Source organism: Capra hircus, chromosome 16, assembly GCF_001704415.2.
Source record: "Capra hircus breed San Clemente chromosome 16, ASM170441v1, whole genome shotgun sequence".
Taxonomy (NCBI): domain Eukaryota; kingdom Metazoa; phylum Chordata; class Mammalia; order Artiodactyla; family Bovidae; genus Capra; species Capra hircus.
The window spans coordinates 71,560,682-71,577,243 of NC_030823.1; the positions used below are offsets into that span (position 1 = coordinate 71,560,682).

At 45.8% G+C, this 16,562-nt stretch overlaps 1 protein-coding gene across 2 annotated transcripts in view; it reads right to left on the minus strand.

Moving 5' to 3' along the window:
• HHAT (hedgehog acyltransferase) overlaps positions 1 to 16,562 on the minus strand; it is a 367,555-nt gene that overhangs the window by 288,739 nt on the left and 62,254 nt on the right. For both annotated transcript variants that reach the window (XM_018060771.1, XM_018060770.1), the window contains exon 4: positions 9,981 to 10,094. In XM_018060771.1, coding sequence (XP_017916260.1) covers positions 9,981 to 10,094 — 114 coding nt within the window. The remainder of the gene's footprint in view (positions 1 to 9,980; positions 10,095 to 16,562) is intronic.

Here is a 16,562-nt window from a genome sequence, read left to right on the forward strand (position 1 = left end):
CTTCCAGACCCAGGAATGGAACCCACACCTCCTGCACCTCCCACATTAGCAGGCAGATTCTTTGCCACTGTGCCACTTGAGAAGCCCTTACGTAAATTAGAACCTCACAGAAATATTGATTTTTCACCTGTAAAGTGAACGCAACCACAACCTACACAGCTGCAATGAGAATTCCAAAACACCGCTAAAATGCTGATGCAGCGCGACTAGATGGCCATGCCCTGCCCTCTGTCACCAGTGCAGGGCAGTCCCCACCATCAATGCAGTCTTAAAGTGGGGGTCCCCAGCCCCCGGGCCACAGACCAGTACCAGTCCGTGACCTGACGGAAACTGGGCCACACAGCAGGAGATGAGTGGCAGGTGATCCTACCATCACCCCCAGATGGGACCATCGGGCTGCAGGAAAACAAGTGCAGGGCTCCCACTGAGTCTGTGTTAATGGTCAGTTGTATAATGATTGCATTATATGTCACGATGTAATAATAACTGTAGAAGTCAAGTGCACAGCAAACGTAATGATGCACTTAAATCGTCCCGAAACCATCGCCCCTCCTCCCACCCCCGTCTGTGGAAAAACTGTCTTCCATGAATCCAGTCCCTGGTGCTGAAAAGGTTGGGGACTGCTGCCTTAAGGCACACTCCTGCAACCCTATCCCCCACCCCCAGCAACACACACACACACACGCGCCCTGCAAGAAGCCGGGCAGAGAGGGCAAGAGATGGACGCTAACCCCTGCCCAGCAGTAAGGCAGCAGCATGGAAGGTGTGCTGCCCTGAGGAGGAGGAGGGCTTCTTCCAAGGGTTTCGAAGACCCTGTACACACGCAAAGGCCTAAAGACAGCCCCGCCCTACCTATTTCTACTCCAAAAGTACTTACGTATTTATCAAACCTGTGTCTACCTCATAAGTGAAAATGCTTAAATATTAGATTTTGAACCTCTGACATCAAATATACTAGGAAACTTCTAACTCTTTAAAACTAAAGAAGAAAGTCTGCTATGTTTTATTCCAAAGCAATACCTCTGATTCATCTCCTTCTAGAAGGACTTTAAAGACATTTTTCCCAGGTTCCCAGGGCAATCTGGGCAGGTACGCACAGGTTTGGTCACACATGTACTTTATGTCAAGCTCAAGGTTTTAAAGTCTGCCTAGAGAATTCCTTGGCAATCCAGAGGTTAGGAATCCACACTTTCCCTGACAAGGGCCCCAGTTCAATCCCTGGTCAGGGAACTAAGATCCCATAAGCCATGCAGCGCAGCCAAAAAAAATTAACTCATCAATTAAAAATCTGCCTAAAAGTCAAAACAAATCAATCCATTTAAGAGGGTCAAATGACAATTATGATTGAGAACTTAAAATGAGGCACAAAGAATTATGCTGATCATATAACATGTACAAATAAAACACAATCTTAATTCAATGCCAAAAAAGGTCCATCTAGTCAAAGCTATTGTTTTTCCAGTAGTCATATATGGATGTGAGAGTTGGACAATAAAGAAAGCTAAGTGCCCAAGAATTGATGCTTTTGAACTGTGGTGTTGAAGAAGACTCTTGAGAGTCCCTTGGACTGCAAGAAGATCAAACTAGTCAATCCTAAAGGAAATCAACCTTGAAGATTCATTGGGAGGACTGATGCTGAAGCTGAAACACCAATACTTTGGCCACCTGATGCGAAGAACTGACTCATTGGAAAAGACCATGATGCTGGGAAACATTGAAGGCAGGAGGAGAAGGGGATGACAGAGGATGAGATGGTTGGATGGCATCACCGACTCAATGGACATGAGTTAGAGTAAGCTCCAGGAGCTGGTGATTGACAGGGAGGCCTGGTGTGCTGCAGTCCATGGGGTTGCAAAGGGTCGGACACGACTGAGCGACTGAATTGCACTGAACTGAAATGTGATCTTCCTAAGAGATTTAAATTCTAATCAAGTATTACTTTAACACAATGCTTTTCTTTAACTGAGATTTTTACTGAGATAGGTGCAGATTCACCTGGAGTTAAAAGAAATAATACAGAGAGATCCCATGGATACTTGACCCAATCTCCCCCTACTGTAACATTTTGCAAAACCAAAGTATATCACAACCAGAACATTGACATTGCTATAACCCACAAGCATTCTGGTTTTCTCAGTTTCACTTTCATTCGTGTGTGTATGTTTAATTCCATACAGTTTCATCTCAAATAGATTCATCATCCACCATAGGAAAGACACCAAACCATGCCATCCCCTCAAGCATCTCCTGCATTGCCCTTTTATAGCCACACCCACATTGTTCCTGCTCCCTTTTCCCGACATCCCCAACCCTTGGAAACCACTAATATCGTCTCCATTTCTAAGATATTGTCATTTCTAGCCACAGTATGTAATCTTCGGGACTAGCTTTCTCCACATAATCCCCTGAAATTCCCCCAAGTTGCAGTGAGTATCAAAGGCTTGCCCCTCTTTATTGCCATGTAGTTTCCATGGGGTGGATGAACCATAGTTTCTTTAACCATTCACCTGTTGTAGGACATCTGGGCTGTATTCCCATTTGGGGCTATTATGAATAAAACTGAAATGGACATACATGTGCAGGGTTTGGTGTAAAACCAAGTGTTCATGCCTCCAGGATAAATGCCCAAGAGTGAGCTTGCTGGGCTGCATGGTCGGTACAAGTTTAGTTCTATAAGAAACTGTCCAATAATTTCCCAGAGTGGCCATCTTACATTCCTACCAGCAACACAGAGCTGAAATAGGTTAGTTGGGAGAACAATAGACTGAAAAATCTAAAGGTCCCTGGTTCAATCCCGGGTTTCCCTTGGACTGCAAGGAGATCAAACCAGTCAATCCTAAGGAAAATCAATTCTGAATATTCATTGGAAGGACTGATGCTGAAACTCCAATACTTTGGCCACCTGATGAGAAGAGCCGACTCACTGGAAAAGACCCTGATGCTGGGAAAGATTGAAAGCAGGAAGGGAAGTGGATGACAGAGGATGAGATGGTTGGATGGCATCACTGACTCAATCGATATTGAGTTTGAGCAAGCTCAGGGAGTTGGTGATGAACAGGGAAGTCTGGTGTGCTGCAGTCCGTGGGGTTGCAAAGAGTCGGACACGAATGGCCAGCTGAACAAAAACCAGCAACATGCTTGCGATCCAGTTTATGCCGCTTCCTCACCAGCATTTGGCGGTGTTATTGTTTTCTGTCTGAACCATTCTGGTAGTGGCTTTAACTTGCATTTACCATGCTCTTTTAAAGGGGATCAAAGTGTGAGCAACCTGAAACTTGCATCAATAAGATGGGTTGAGTGAACTTTGCTGGAGCACAGGATGCCAGCCCACCAGAACTATCCTGACCCCTCTAACGCTCTTTATTCCAGGTTAAGAGACAAAAAGAAGGCAGGGAAAGAGGAGAAACTTTTTTAAAGGCTAACGAACAATAAGAAAGAAACCACATTCTATTTTTGTGGCAGTTTGGACAAAGCAGGACTAACCACTGGGGCACTTTCTGATGGCACTGGGCCAGACTGAAATCGGGGAGCAAACCTGCCCTCTGCTCCTACTGCTCCTTGTGTTAACACCGAACCACTTCTTAAAATGGGGCACAACTGATTCTCTCTGCATAGGTTCCCTTAACAAAGCAATATCCCGTCTTGTTTGTCATACAGTAACATTAGCCTAGAATCTAACAGGGTACCTAGTTGACAGGAAGTGTTTCAGAAATGCTAGACAAATGAACGGTTAGCATAGCTGGATAGGTGGGTGGATGGATGGATGGGTGGATGGATGGATGGATGGGTGGGTGGGTGGATGGATGGATGGATGGGTGGATGGGTGGGTAGATGGATGGATGGGTGGGTGGGTGGATGGATGGATGGATGGGTGGATGGATGGATGGGTGGATGGATGGATGATGGGTAGATGGATGGATGGGTGGATTGATGGATGGGTGGGTGGATGGATGGATGGATGGATGGGTGGATGGGTAGATGGATGGATGGGTGGATGGATGGATGGATGGGTAGATGGATAGATGGACATGCTTCTGCAAGTACTGGGAATTAACCTGGCAGTTATGACTGAGAACAAGAAATAAGCACCAAAATGTGGGGCTTTTTAGTCACTAATGTGAAAACTGGCTGATTGCCAAAGTGTCTGCTTGTATCACCTAACCCCTTATGAACCAAGACTGCTTTGCTGTTCCAAATAAGGTAGGAAGGGGTTATGCCGCATCTCACTGCCTACTTCCAGTTTTCACTTACTGAAGTCTCTTACAAATCGTGTGTTGGGGGAAGCCTCAAATAGTGCTCAGCTGAGAAAACACAGGCACCCACCTATGAATGAGAACCTGAGTCCTCCCACGCCAGGGAAGGCTTCAGAGAGACAGACAAATTCAACTGGCACATTCCAAAGGCCGAAATCAGCACCTGAGAAAAAACCACGGACTTGTGGCCCTTCGTTCTGCAAATCTATAGTCTCCAAATCTTCCTCACGGGGAGCCGGGACTCAGCCGCAAGGAGAGCTGGGCTGGCCGTGCCCCCCTCCTGCCCCCTCTCCTTCCCGCCTGCTTTAGCTTGTTCTCGGCTGCGGGCGCCGAGTGATAGCAGGATGTGCCTGAGTGGTTTCCCTCATTAGCTCACCTCCGCGGGGAGGAGCGAAACCGTTAAGCCTTGGTGAAGACTCCTGTTGGCGACTGGGCCAGACTGCTGTGCACTCATTTTTGTACATCTGCCCAGAAACCACTCAGCGGGCATTGTTTGAGAAATAAATAAAAGAAGTCACTCAACAATGCTTATGCACGGCATAATTTATTACACACTACATAATCAACTGCAGATGCTACCAATATATATATGTCAATATATGTGATATAGCCTCATATGAATATATGTGAGATATATAAACAGGAAAAAAATCCCAGAGCCATCCCAGAGTCCAGACAACTGCATTCTAGCCTGCTTTTCCTCGGGGCAAAGGCCAGCAGGCCCAAACCAAGTCAATCTCGCCCCTCCTAAGAGAGGCCCTGATGGAGGTGGAGGAGTCTGGCTCCAAGAAACCCATTAGTGCGTGAGATTCCTATTAGGTGTGTGGTTTTGACGATATGCTGGAAAGGAACACCACAGCTTTCCAGAGGTGAGCTTCCTCATCTCAGCCAACGCCACAGGACCACGCTCATCAGGCCTGAAGCCAATGAGCTCAGCTGTTCAGGGCCCAGCACTAACGATGTGGGTTCTGCCAGTCAAAGGTCGAGTGAGAAGGTACCCTGTGGTCAGCCAGGGCACCCAGCCTTCTCCAAAAGCTCACCCAGAGGTATTTTTGGCTCTGAGAGCAGAGAACACTATGCCTCAGGTGGTGAGGGTGTTCAAGAAAGGAGGCCACTGTCTGACCCGCCCCACACACGCTCCAAGCATAACAAACCCACGGCCAGAGCTCAGAGTCATTCCTCAGCCTCCCCTCCCTGGGCGCTGCCCCCAACCCAGTCTTGCCAAAACCCAACAAGAGAGCCCAACCCAGAGAAAAGGCGTTTAACTTTGGCCGGGGAGCCCAGTGGAAAGTTTTTATTACTTGTCGTGGCAAAAAAAAAAAAAAAGAAGAAGAAAAAGAAAATCACGCTTTTGAAAATAGCCTCTTCTTTGGGGCCAGCAAAGGGAGAGATGGGACGAGACAGCGTATGGAGCCCAGAAGCATCCTTCAGGGTTGGAACCACAGGTAGTGATAATGCCTGTCTCTATAGCATCATCCACAGTTCACGATGCCCCTGAGAAGGAGAGATAAAAGACAAGTGCAGCCCAAATATTCCACCCTGAAAAAGGACCAAAAACAGCCACCCAAATTAAGGCCATCTGGGACACTCAGTCCAGGTGGTGGGGCCAGAGCTGAGGTTCATACTTACATAAGGACCAAGCGGACACGGACAAAGAGAGCAGTATGCTCCAGCCTCACAGAACCCTGCCCAACAGCTGTCGCACAAATCAAACCTGTGGTCACAGAGGGATGGGACACACACACACACACACACAGATGACTCAGTGCGAACTCTGCCTCATTCCAAGAAAACTGCAAACAAAAGTGCCTACTGAGTTTGCCTAAGATGTTCACTACAGATAAACGGTCAAGCCCACCTGTCCACCCAGGCCTGTAAGGAGATGCAGGAGGCTGAAGTAAGCAGACGGCTCCACCCTCTTCAAGCCACCTCCTTTGGTGGGGGGGGGGAGGGGCTTCCCTGACACTCCCAGGCAGATGTGGCCCACTCCTCCCAGGAGGCATCTCCGGTGTCACTTCTCACTCAGCTCCTGGTCTGTGTCTCCCTGTCCTTTTTCCCACAAGCCAGCACAAGCTTGAAACAGGGTCAGAGAAAGCCACGCGGGAGAGGAATGTAGGTACGGCTGAAGAGACAGCCTCTGCCCTCTGGGCTTTCAGAATCTCAGCCAGATGCCTCCTTTCTGCACACCGCGGAGGGAACTGCTCCCAGGAGCCCACGCAGACCGCAGTCACGGCACACAGCGACGCCAGCAGGCCCCCGCAGCAGCCACCTCTTCACTGGCTATCATCATACGTTAGCACAACCTTGAGAACTATTAGACCCTCACCACCACCCCCAGAAGCAAGCGGTACCATCCCTGATGCACAAAATGAGGCGAAAGACTCCAAGATATTAACTAACTGGCTTTCAAGACTGCATTGCTTGAAAGTGACAAAGCTGGGTTTCAGCCAGGAGCTCTGAATAGGGTCTCCTAACAGTAAGAGCCACAAGCAAATTAACCAGAGGAACATCTATATCCTAAACTAGGTAGTTTTCTGATGGTGGTGGGTGCAAAACAGGAGCTGAAAATGGAGCAAATTTGGAGAGGAGGAGGCCCATCCGGCCACAAATAGATGGTTAATCTGCCTCTCACACTGTCTGAACTGAAAAAAAGTGAAAGTACTAGTCCTCAGTCAGCTCCAACTCTGCGACCGTCAGGCTCCTCTGTCCATGGAAATCTCCAGGCAAGAATACTGGAGTGGGTAGCCATTCCCTTCTCCAGGGGATCATTTCAACTCAGGATAGAACCCAGGTCTCCTGCACTGCAGGCAGAGTCTTCACCGTCTGAGCCATTTGAACAGTCAGATGGCTGTTTGCCATTTGAACCAGTCCATTGTTTCACGTCCAGTTGTTCTAACTGTTGCTTCTTAACCCGCACAGGTTTCTCAAGAGGCAGGTAAGGTGGTCTGGTAATCGCATCTCTTGAAGAACTTTCCACAGTTTGTTCTTATCCACACAAAGGATTAAGCATAGTTAAGGAAGCAGAAGTAGATGTTTTCCTGGAATTCCCTTGCTTTCTCTATGATCCTTCAGCTGTTGGCAATTTGATCTCTGATTCCTCTACCTTTTCTAAATATAGCTTGTATATCTGGAAATTCTCACTTTACGTACTGTTGAGGCCTAGCTTGAAGGATTTGGGGCATTACCTTGCTAGCGTGTGAAATGATGCAACTGTTCTATAGTTTAAACATTCTTTGGCATTGTCCTTCTTTCGGATTGGAATGAAAACTGACCTTTTCCAGTCCTGCGGCCACTGCTGAGTTTTCCAAATTTGCTAGCATATTGAATATAGCACTTCAACAGCATCATCTTTTAGGATTTGAAATAGCTCAGCTGGAATTCCATCACCTCCACTAGTTTTGTTCATAGTGACGCTTCCTAAGGCCCACCTGACCTCACATTCCAAGATGTCTGTCTCTAGGTGAGTGACCACACCACTGTGGTTATCCAGGTTATTACAACCTTTTTTTGCATAGTTCTGTGTATTCCTGCCACTTCTTCTTAATCTCTTCTGCTTGTGTTAGGTTTTTACCATTTCTGTCCTTTATCATGGCCATTTTTGCATGAAATGTTCCCTTCCTATCTTCAACTTCTTTGAAGAGAACACTAGTCTTTCCCATTCTACTGTTTTCCTCTATTTCTTTGCACTGTTAACTGAAGAAGCCCTTCTTATCTCTCCTTGCTATTCTCTGAAAATCTGCATTCAGTAAAATGTCTTTCCCTTTCTCCCTTGCCTTTTGCTTTTCTTAGTTCCTCAGCTATTTGTAAAGCCTCCTCAGACAACCATTTAGGCTTCTTGCATTTCTTTTTCTTGGGGATAGTTTTGGTCGCCCTCTATTGTCCAATGTTATGAACCTCAGTCCATAGTTCTTCAGGCACCTGTCTACCAGATCTAATCCTTTGAATCTAATCATCACCTCCACTGTATAATCATAAGGGATTTGATTTAGGTCATACCTGAATGGCCTAGTGGTTTTCCCTAATTTCTTCAATTTAAGCCTGAATTTGGCACTAAGGAGGTCATGATCTAAGCCACAGTCAGCTCCAGGTCTTGTTTTTGCTGACTGTATAGAGCTTTTCCATCTTCAGCTGCAAAGAACATAATCAATCTGATTTCAGTTTCGACCATCTGGTGACGCCCGTGTGCAGAGCCTTCTCTTGGGTTGTTGGAAATGGGTGTTCACTATGACCAGCATGTTCTCTTTGACAAAACTCTGTTAGCCTTCACCATGCTTCATTTTGTAGTCCAAGGCCAAACTCCTGGTATCTCTTGAGTTTCTACTTCTGCATTCCAATTCCCTGTGGTGAAAAGAACACCTTTCTTGGTTAGTTCTAGAAGGTGTTGTCTTCATAGAACTGGTCAACCTCAGCTTGTCTGACATCAGTGGTTGGGGCACAGACTTGGATTACTGTGACACTGAATGATTTGTCTTTGTTGCTACAACTAGCATTATTTCATTCTTTTTATGGCTGAGTACTATTCCACTGTTGGAGAAGGAAGTGGCAACCCACTCCAGTATTCTTGCCCGGAGAGGTCAATGGACAGAGGAGCCATGGGATTGCAAAGTATCAGACACGACTGAGCAACTAACATGACAGTCCATTTCCACATCTATATCCATTCATCTGTCAATGGACATTAAGGTTTCTTCCATGTCTTGGTTATTGTAAATAGAGAGAAGCCCACCATTTTTAAAAAAGAAAAAAAATTTTATTATTTCATTAACCTTACTTTATAGAAAATGATGAATTAAGATTCGGTGGTGAAAAGCCTTTCCATGGTCAGAAAGCTAACAAGTGAGCAAGTCCAGGAACTAATCCATCATCCAGGACTCTTCCACTCCACAACAGCTGGCCCTTTCCCACAGCAGCGGTAATGATAACAGCTTCATTTCACAGATCCTCCCCAAAATAGTTCTTCTCCCCCCAACAGGGAAAGAAAATACAGATACTGAGCTACTCATTTTAGGGATAGCTCAGAGGGAAAGCTGAGACCTAGGGGTAGTAAGTCACCCACGTATGGGCAGAGCAGCTTTGGGTTAGAAATAAAAATGTTAAATTTCTAGAAAGGTTGATGTCATAACAAACCACCAAACCAACTTGTGGAAGAAAAGAAACCCATTAATGAAGGTTGAGGTAGGTATATTCATTATCAGTTTAGGAATGCAAAATCATGTATTCTTTATTATTAGGTGTGCTTGGAAGCTTCTTTAAAATTAGATGAAGGTGGTCAAAAGGTACAAACTTTCAATTATCGGAAAAGTAAGTTCTAGTGTACACCATGACACCTGTGGCTACTGCGATATGATATACTTGAAAGCCGCTGAGCAAGGAGATCCTAAAAGTTCTCATCACAGGAAAAAACATTCTTTCTTCTCTTTTTTTTTGTACCTGTATGATGCGTGTTAGCTAAGCTTATCATGGTAATCTTTTCACAACATATGTATGTTAAGTCATTATGCAGTTTCTATCCAACAGTAACAATTTATCACATCTTTATCTTTTATTTTTATGTCTTGCTTTTATTTTTTTATCTGGTAATTTCTCTTATTGACCAGTAACAAACCTTTCTCACCTTTTCCAGGCTTCAAAGGCCAATATCCATGCCCCCTGATTTCCTAGCTCAGGGTTCCTTCTTGACAAAAAGCAAAGAAGAAGCTGAACTGGAAATGATGCACATAACCGTACCTTCCTCGAAAGCAGGTTGGCGACTTGAGACACGCTCATGTGGCCAAGGAATAACCACACCAGCCGCTCCTTCCCCCACTCCATCCAGAAGCTCCACTCAAAGTCGGTCGGGTCCTAAACAGGCCGAAACAGCAGTTTATCAGAGAGATCTCGTACATATTTGAGGCAGAACACAAACTCCAGTTAATAAAATAATTGCAAGAAAAGGCCGATGTCAGTTCAAATGCTATAAAATGGCATTGACACAACACACACACACACACACGCACACGCGCACGCGCACGCGCACACGCACACGCACACGCACACGCACACGCACACGCACACGCACACGCACACGCACACACACACACACACACACACACACACACACACACACACACACACACACACCCTATTGTACGCTTCCCTCCGGCTTGGCTAGTCTCAAAGTCTTTGTTAAAGCTGATCCCCACCCCCACCCCAGGACCCTCTGTGGGACAGAAACTATTATTAACCCTATGTTATAAAAGATGTAACATAGACTTAAAGAATTCCCTTTATTTCCTCAGCGTCAAGCGGATAGGACAAATAATGAGGTTATCTCAGTTTGGTCGCTTAGCTGCTTTCACCAACAAGAGAAATGTACACTGGATACTAATAAAATTGTATAAGATCAGTCATGTTAAATCTTGCTGTCATTTACAGGCCGGAGGATAATTTGATAAAGAAATTGACCCATTCCCTATAAGCTTTATGAGGAAAGAATGAAAGATACACTTCCCTTCCCCTCGGGAAGCTCTGTGTCCACCAGTATCCTATGCCTGCACCCATTCCAGGCTCTGTCTACCCAGCTCCCCGGCAGGGGCAGGTGAAAACCTCTGGCGAGAGTGGACTCGTGGACACCTGGGGACTCACAACCAAGAGCCTTGGCCTCAGGAGCCCCAGGGAGATCGCAGCAGCCAAGCTGAGCATGGAGGGAGAAAACACCGTGACTGGCCACTCTCAAATGGCCCACGAGCAGGAATGAGGATTGGAAGCCCTCAGAAATTTCTATCCAATTGGATCAGTGGGGAAGGAATCCTCCACTGATTACTGATCCACTGATACTAAACACCTCCCTAGGTGTGGAACTTTAGGCCAATTCTTTTTTTTTTTGGTCAAGCCACGGGGTGTGTGGCATCTTAGTTCGCTGACCAGGGATAGAACCATTGCCCCCTACAGAAGTACAGAGTCTTAACTGAAGGAGGAAACAGAACAGGCTCCATCTTGAAAGCAGGACTCCATCTTGGGCTGGACTGTGGACTTTGAGTTATGCTCAATATCTATGGAAACGACATACCAACTGGAAAACCAGATCCCCTGGATGGAAGACCCCAGGACTCATATCTAGACTCTCCGTTGCCTAAAAGAATATCCTAATTATCTATGTAACTGAATAGAATCATAAATTCTATTATGCTTATTGACAATTATCCACTGTTACCTACCTAGGCTTAAGGCATACGACTCACAGGTTAACTTTGATTGTATCTTTATTTTCCTTTGTTCAGACTAGCTTCAGAGAATTTGGGGAGGTGGGTTTGAGCACATACACCTAGGGTATATAAGGTTTTCACAAAAACTTGTTGGGGTCCTTGGCTAAGAGGAGACTCTGCCTTGGGCCCGCCGGTGTAATAAACTGCACTCCACTATCTGAAAAGTTGACTCATGGGAAAAGACTCTGATGCTGGGAGGGACTGGGGGCAGGAGGAGAAGGGGACGACAGAGGACGAGATGGCTGGATGGCATCACTGACTCGATGGACGTGAGTCTGAGTGAACTCCGGGAGTTGGTGATAGACAGGGAGGCCTGGTGTCCTGCGATTCATGGGGTCGCAAAGAGTCGGACACGACTGAGCGACTGAACTGAACTGAACTGAGCTGCATTGTCCTTCTGAGTGAGTTTGTTTCCCGGAACGCGTGGCTACAACATAACCACTGGACAACCAAAGAACTCCCTGAACCAATTTTTTAATTGGATTTAGAGGAAAACAGGATTTTTGTTTGTTTTCTTTCCTGCACGTGAGGACTGAGGGGCAATTTCATACAAGTTACATACATTACAAAACACTTTTTTCCAGAAGGTAAAGGACAGATTAAAGGGATCTTGATTCATATCAGACTATGGAAGCAGAGGTAGCAGATACGCAGCCAAGCTGCCGACTCAGCTTGGGTTTGGATCCCACATCCACCCGCACAGTGGCTGTGATGACCGTGAGCAAGACACGTCACCTCTCTGCCTGTCTATATGCTATCAGGCCTGACAGTCTAGGGACCTGTGAGGTTTAAGGGAGAGTACATGCATATCGACAATTTAAAACAATACCTGGCACTCTGTGGTCACTAAAAATTTTGTTACTTGCTGCTAACTGGTGGTCCCACGTGCGTTCCATCCCATGTGAACCCCCTAACATCAAATTGTGCTTTTACATTCTGCCTCTTGTTTCAAAAAAAAAAAAAGTGTTTTCTATTTTCCAAATAAAGAAAGACGACGGTACTGTGCTTCTGAAACAACATGTGCTCCCCACACCCAAGATCCTGATCCACACACAACCTGCTCACACAGCCCTGAGAGGATAAGAGGCAGGAAGGCCAGGGGTCTCCAAATGGAGGAAACAGGCTGCCAATGTCAGACTTTTTTTTATCTCTCTCAAGCGGCAGGAGGAAGCAAGCTACAAGTGTTAGATTTTTCCCTTTTCTCTACACAAATTTAAAAAGAGGTTTCTTTTAAAATTCTGTGTTGCCATGACGATACCTGGTTCCACCTGAACTGAACTTTTCTCCAACCCTGAGCTAACCAGTGCATTTTCCTTATGAACTGTTTGTCTTGAGCTATGTTAATGTTACCCTAGTCTCTGTCTTCAAGTCGGTTCTGAGTCTCTGCCTAAGACTCAGAACCACTTGACTTGACAGACCAATATGTTTTACTCATGCAAATGTTCTCTTCAGCTATGTTAATGAGACTGTATTTGCTTGGAAACCTGCCTTTCTTTAAGATTCATGTCAATCATTTTATGGGACAACTCACCTTGTGCCAGTGTTATCTCAAAATGCATGTTGTGGGTGAGGAGCCTGGTGCGAGTCTCTGAGTTTTGAAACATTTCCTTTCTCTAATTAGCAGACTGCCAGTAGCTACTCGGGGAGATGGTGATGGACAGGGGGGCCTGGTGTGCTGCAATTCATGGGGTCACAAAGAGTCAGACACAACTGAGCGACTGAACTAAACTGAACTGAGTAGCTATACAACATCTGGCTAAAGACTAGCAGGGAGGCACTCTTTCTGCCCCCTTCTGAGGTCTATGTCACAAGCTTCCTCTATCTCTTTTACATTTTAATAAAACTTTATTACACAAAAGCTCTGAGCTATCAAGCCTCATCCACTGGCCCCAGACTGAATTCTTCTCCTCTGGAGGCCGAGAATCCCAGTGTCTTTCACAGCTCAGCAACAACCTTTCAGCCCGTATCCCATGACAGTCATAGATTCGGTCCAATTCCTTCCATTTAAAGACTGGCTGCATCAGGGCCTGGGAGGCCCACACTGCCCACCCAGGCAGCACAGAGCAAAGAACTCAAAGCGTTAGCCTGGCTTCATCCCTGGTCCACAGCTCAGTGCCTCATCTCAAAAATGTCAAATCGGTGGAGAGTCAACCAACTGATTAAAGGCACAAAGGTCATGTGATGAGGGCATGCTAGCAACAGGCCCCTTTGTAACAGGGGTGCAGGAAAAAAGACACTAAAAACCAACATTCAAATCCAAAACAGCGGGGGCACATGTATACATATAGTTGAGTCACTACATTAAAAATATTTTTTTAGAAAGGAAACAAACAAAAAATTCTTTATGCTTCATCCTAAGGCCCAGGACTACTGAAAACACTGAGCTGGTAAAATCCCATCAATAAAATGACACAGTCTTTCATCACTAGTTATTTCAGAAAATGGCCATTTAAAGGAAATAAAAATGTTTCTCTTACATCTATTTAAAATATATTTACCTAAAGGAAATAACCAGACAGAAAAGCCAAGTTAATGAATAGAGCAAGATGGCCAATAAGTAATAACTGGCCAATAAGTTAATGATTCAGGTAAGAAGAATCTGACTCACTCGATTCTATTAGGTAGTTAGAACAGGGAAAAGGAATCCAGAATGGCGGTGGCTAAAAGATAAGGAAGAGAAAAGCCCTCGAAAATAGAACAGATGAAGGTCCGAGGACCTAGGACCTCAGGTGAAATAAACAACACTCTACTGGCTGGCCCAATTTACACAGGACAGGCCCAAGGGAGAGAAAAACAAATACAAAGAGGAGCCAAAGCTCTCTCTCTCTCTCTCTCCCGCGTGCTGGGGCGCTCTTCTCTTCGCGTCTTTGGATCGACGTGCCCTCACGCCTTGAAGATGGATTTTCCTGCCATCTTCTAAATAAAATAGAGCTCTAACACTGAGCTGTAACACTGAGCTGTAACACTGATTTGCCTAAGAGCTATATAACATGGTCTGTTCGAGACCTGCGAGCTATAACACAGTCTGTCCAAGACCTGAGAGCTGTGACACGCTGAGGGGGCTTTAATGTCCGTCACTCCAAGTCTTTGTTGTGACGAGACAAAAACCGAGGAGCATACACTCACCTGATGATTCCGTAAGCAAAGTCTTACAGACCCTGAGCTCAATCACTAATTTAAGGTAAATCTTAAAGTGTCAAGTCAGGAACAATTTTTTCATCTTCTGTTCCTTCCCCATTTCCTATCTCAATCCCACAGTTCTTAGTCAATCAGAAACCTCTTCTTAGGACTTCTCTGGTGGTCTAGCAGTTAAGACCCCACGCTTCCAAAGGAGGGGGACACAGGTTTAATCTCTGGTCAGGGAACTAAGATCCCACATGCTGTGTGGCCAAAATAACAAAATAAAACCTAAAAATAATAAGAAACCTCTTCCTCAGGTCTGTAAGGGAGTCAGATATAAACCAGGGATAAATTCTAGCCAGACAGAACCATTAAGGCTCCTCCACAAAGAAAGGGGAGCCTGAACTCTAAGATTCACACCCAATCTTCAACATCAGTGCTTCCCAAACCTCAGTGGCTATACAAACCACCTACAGGTGTTGCTAAAATGTGGATTATGGTCCAGGAAATCCGGGATGGGGCCTGGGATTCTGTGGTACAAGCTCTCAGGTGACGCCACGCTGCTGGCCCGGGGATCACATTTCCAGTAGCAGAGATCGACATCATCAATCTAAGATTCCCTACGTTGTTTGTAAGCCCAGAGAATCCTTAACAGCTCACCCCACCCCTCGCCATTCCCAGGCAAGGACCTGGGAATAGAGTTAGACCACCTAATATTCACAAACAGAGCAAGCACCATCCTGCTCACCATAGAAAGCACCTAGATTCAAGCATAAAATCCACTGAGTGAGCAGCACAGTTATTCATTCTGAGGCTTTCATCTGCAACAAGGCAAGAACAGACAAGTCTAAGCACAAAGCCGTGATGATTCTGCGTCTCTTCAATAGTGACTATAACCTCCTGGTGAAACACTGTTTCTCCTACACTCAACAAGAAAAAGGATCTGAGCCTCTCTTCCTACAGACAGCAGAGTTCCACAGTAGGTAGTGTGGGGAAATATGAATTCCTCAGCCTTGAGGAGGTCACGGTACCAACACTAACTCTCCACACTCTGAAAACCACTGCAAAGCAAGACAGGGACCAGTGGTGTCATCTATCTACATACCTAGAGATACAACTGAGACCTCCCTCTCATGCAAATCACTAATTAACATTCTGGGTATCGCTTAAGGTAGTTTCTTGTTTCTTTTTTAATCCATGTTACAGATGAGTCAACTGGTGGTCAAAGCAGGCAAATTATTTGGCCACAACTAGAGAGGGCAGGGCTGGGTTTCAAACCCAGTCCTTTCCCATGATGTGTCTCTACTTGTGCTAAGCCCTCCACCTGGATTCCTCTGCCACACCCAGACACACACACACACACACCCGCACACACACACACCCCCACCATCTGACCAAACTGTTCCCAACACCAGGGTCAGTCACCTCCTTAACGCCCCATAACCACAGACACGTCAGCTCAGCTGTGAAGCTTCCTCTGCCCTTCCTGGTGGACCTCGCTGCATCCCCTTCCCTGTCATCCACACCTCAATCCCAGCACATTTTACTACAGTACATTTATGCTAGCCCTCTTTATTCTAGCTATTTCATGTATTTTCTCTCTAGAGGGGAAAAAAAATGGTAAGCTCCTGAGAGCAAGAACCTTGACTTAAGCACAAATTTGTATAATGAATGCCCAACACTCAATGAGCCTTCACAACAGTGGGGGTGTGAAATCACGTGACCCAAGTTCTCATCACATTTCTCCCCCTCTGTAGCCTTGAATGAGTCATGTTTAAACTACCTGGCCCTGAGCCTTCCTGTGCGTAAAATGAAGGGCAGAACAAGCAGACGCCTCAGATGGCTTTCAGAGAGTGGAAAAAGCAACTATTTTCCAGGCTAAAGGAAAGAAATACTAAGAGAACGGCTCGTGACTCACCTACACACAGCATCCTGACTGACTGCC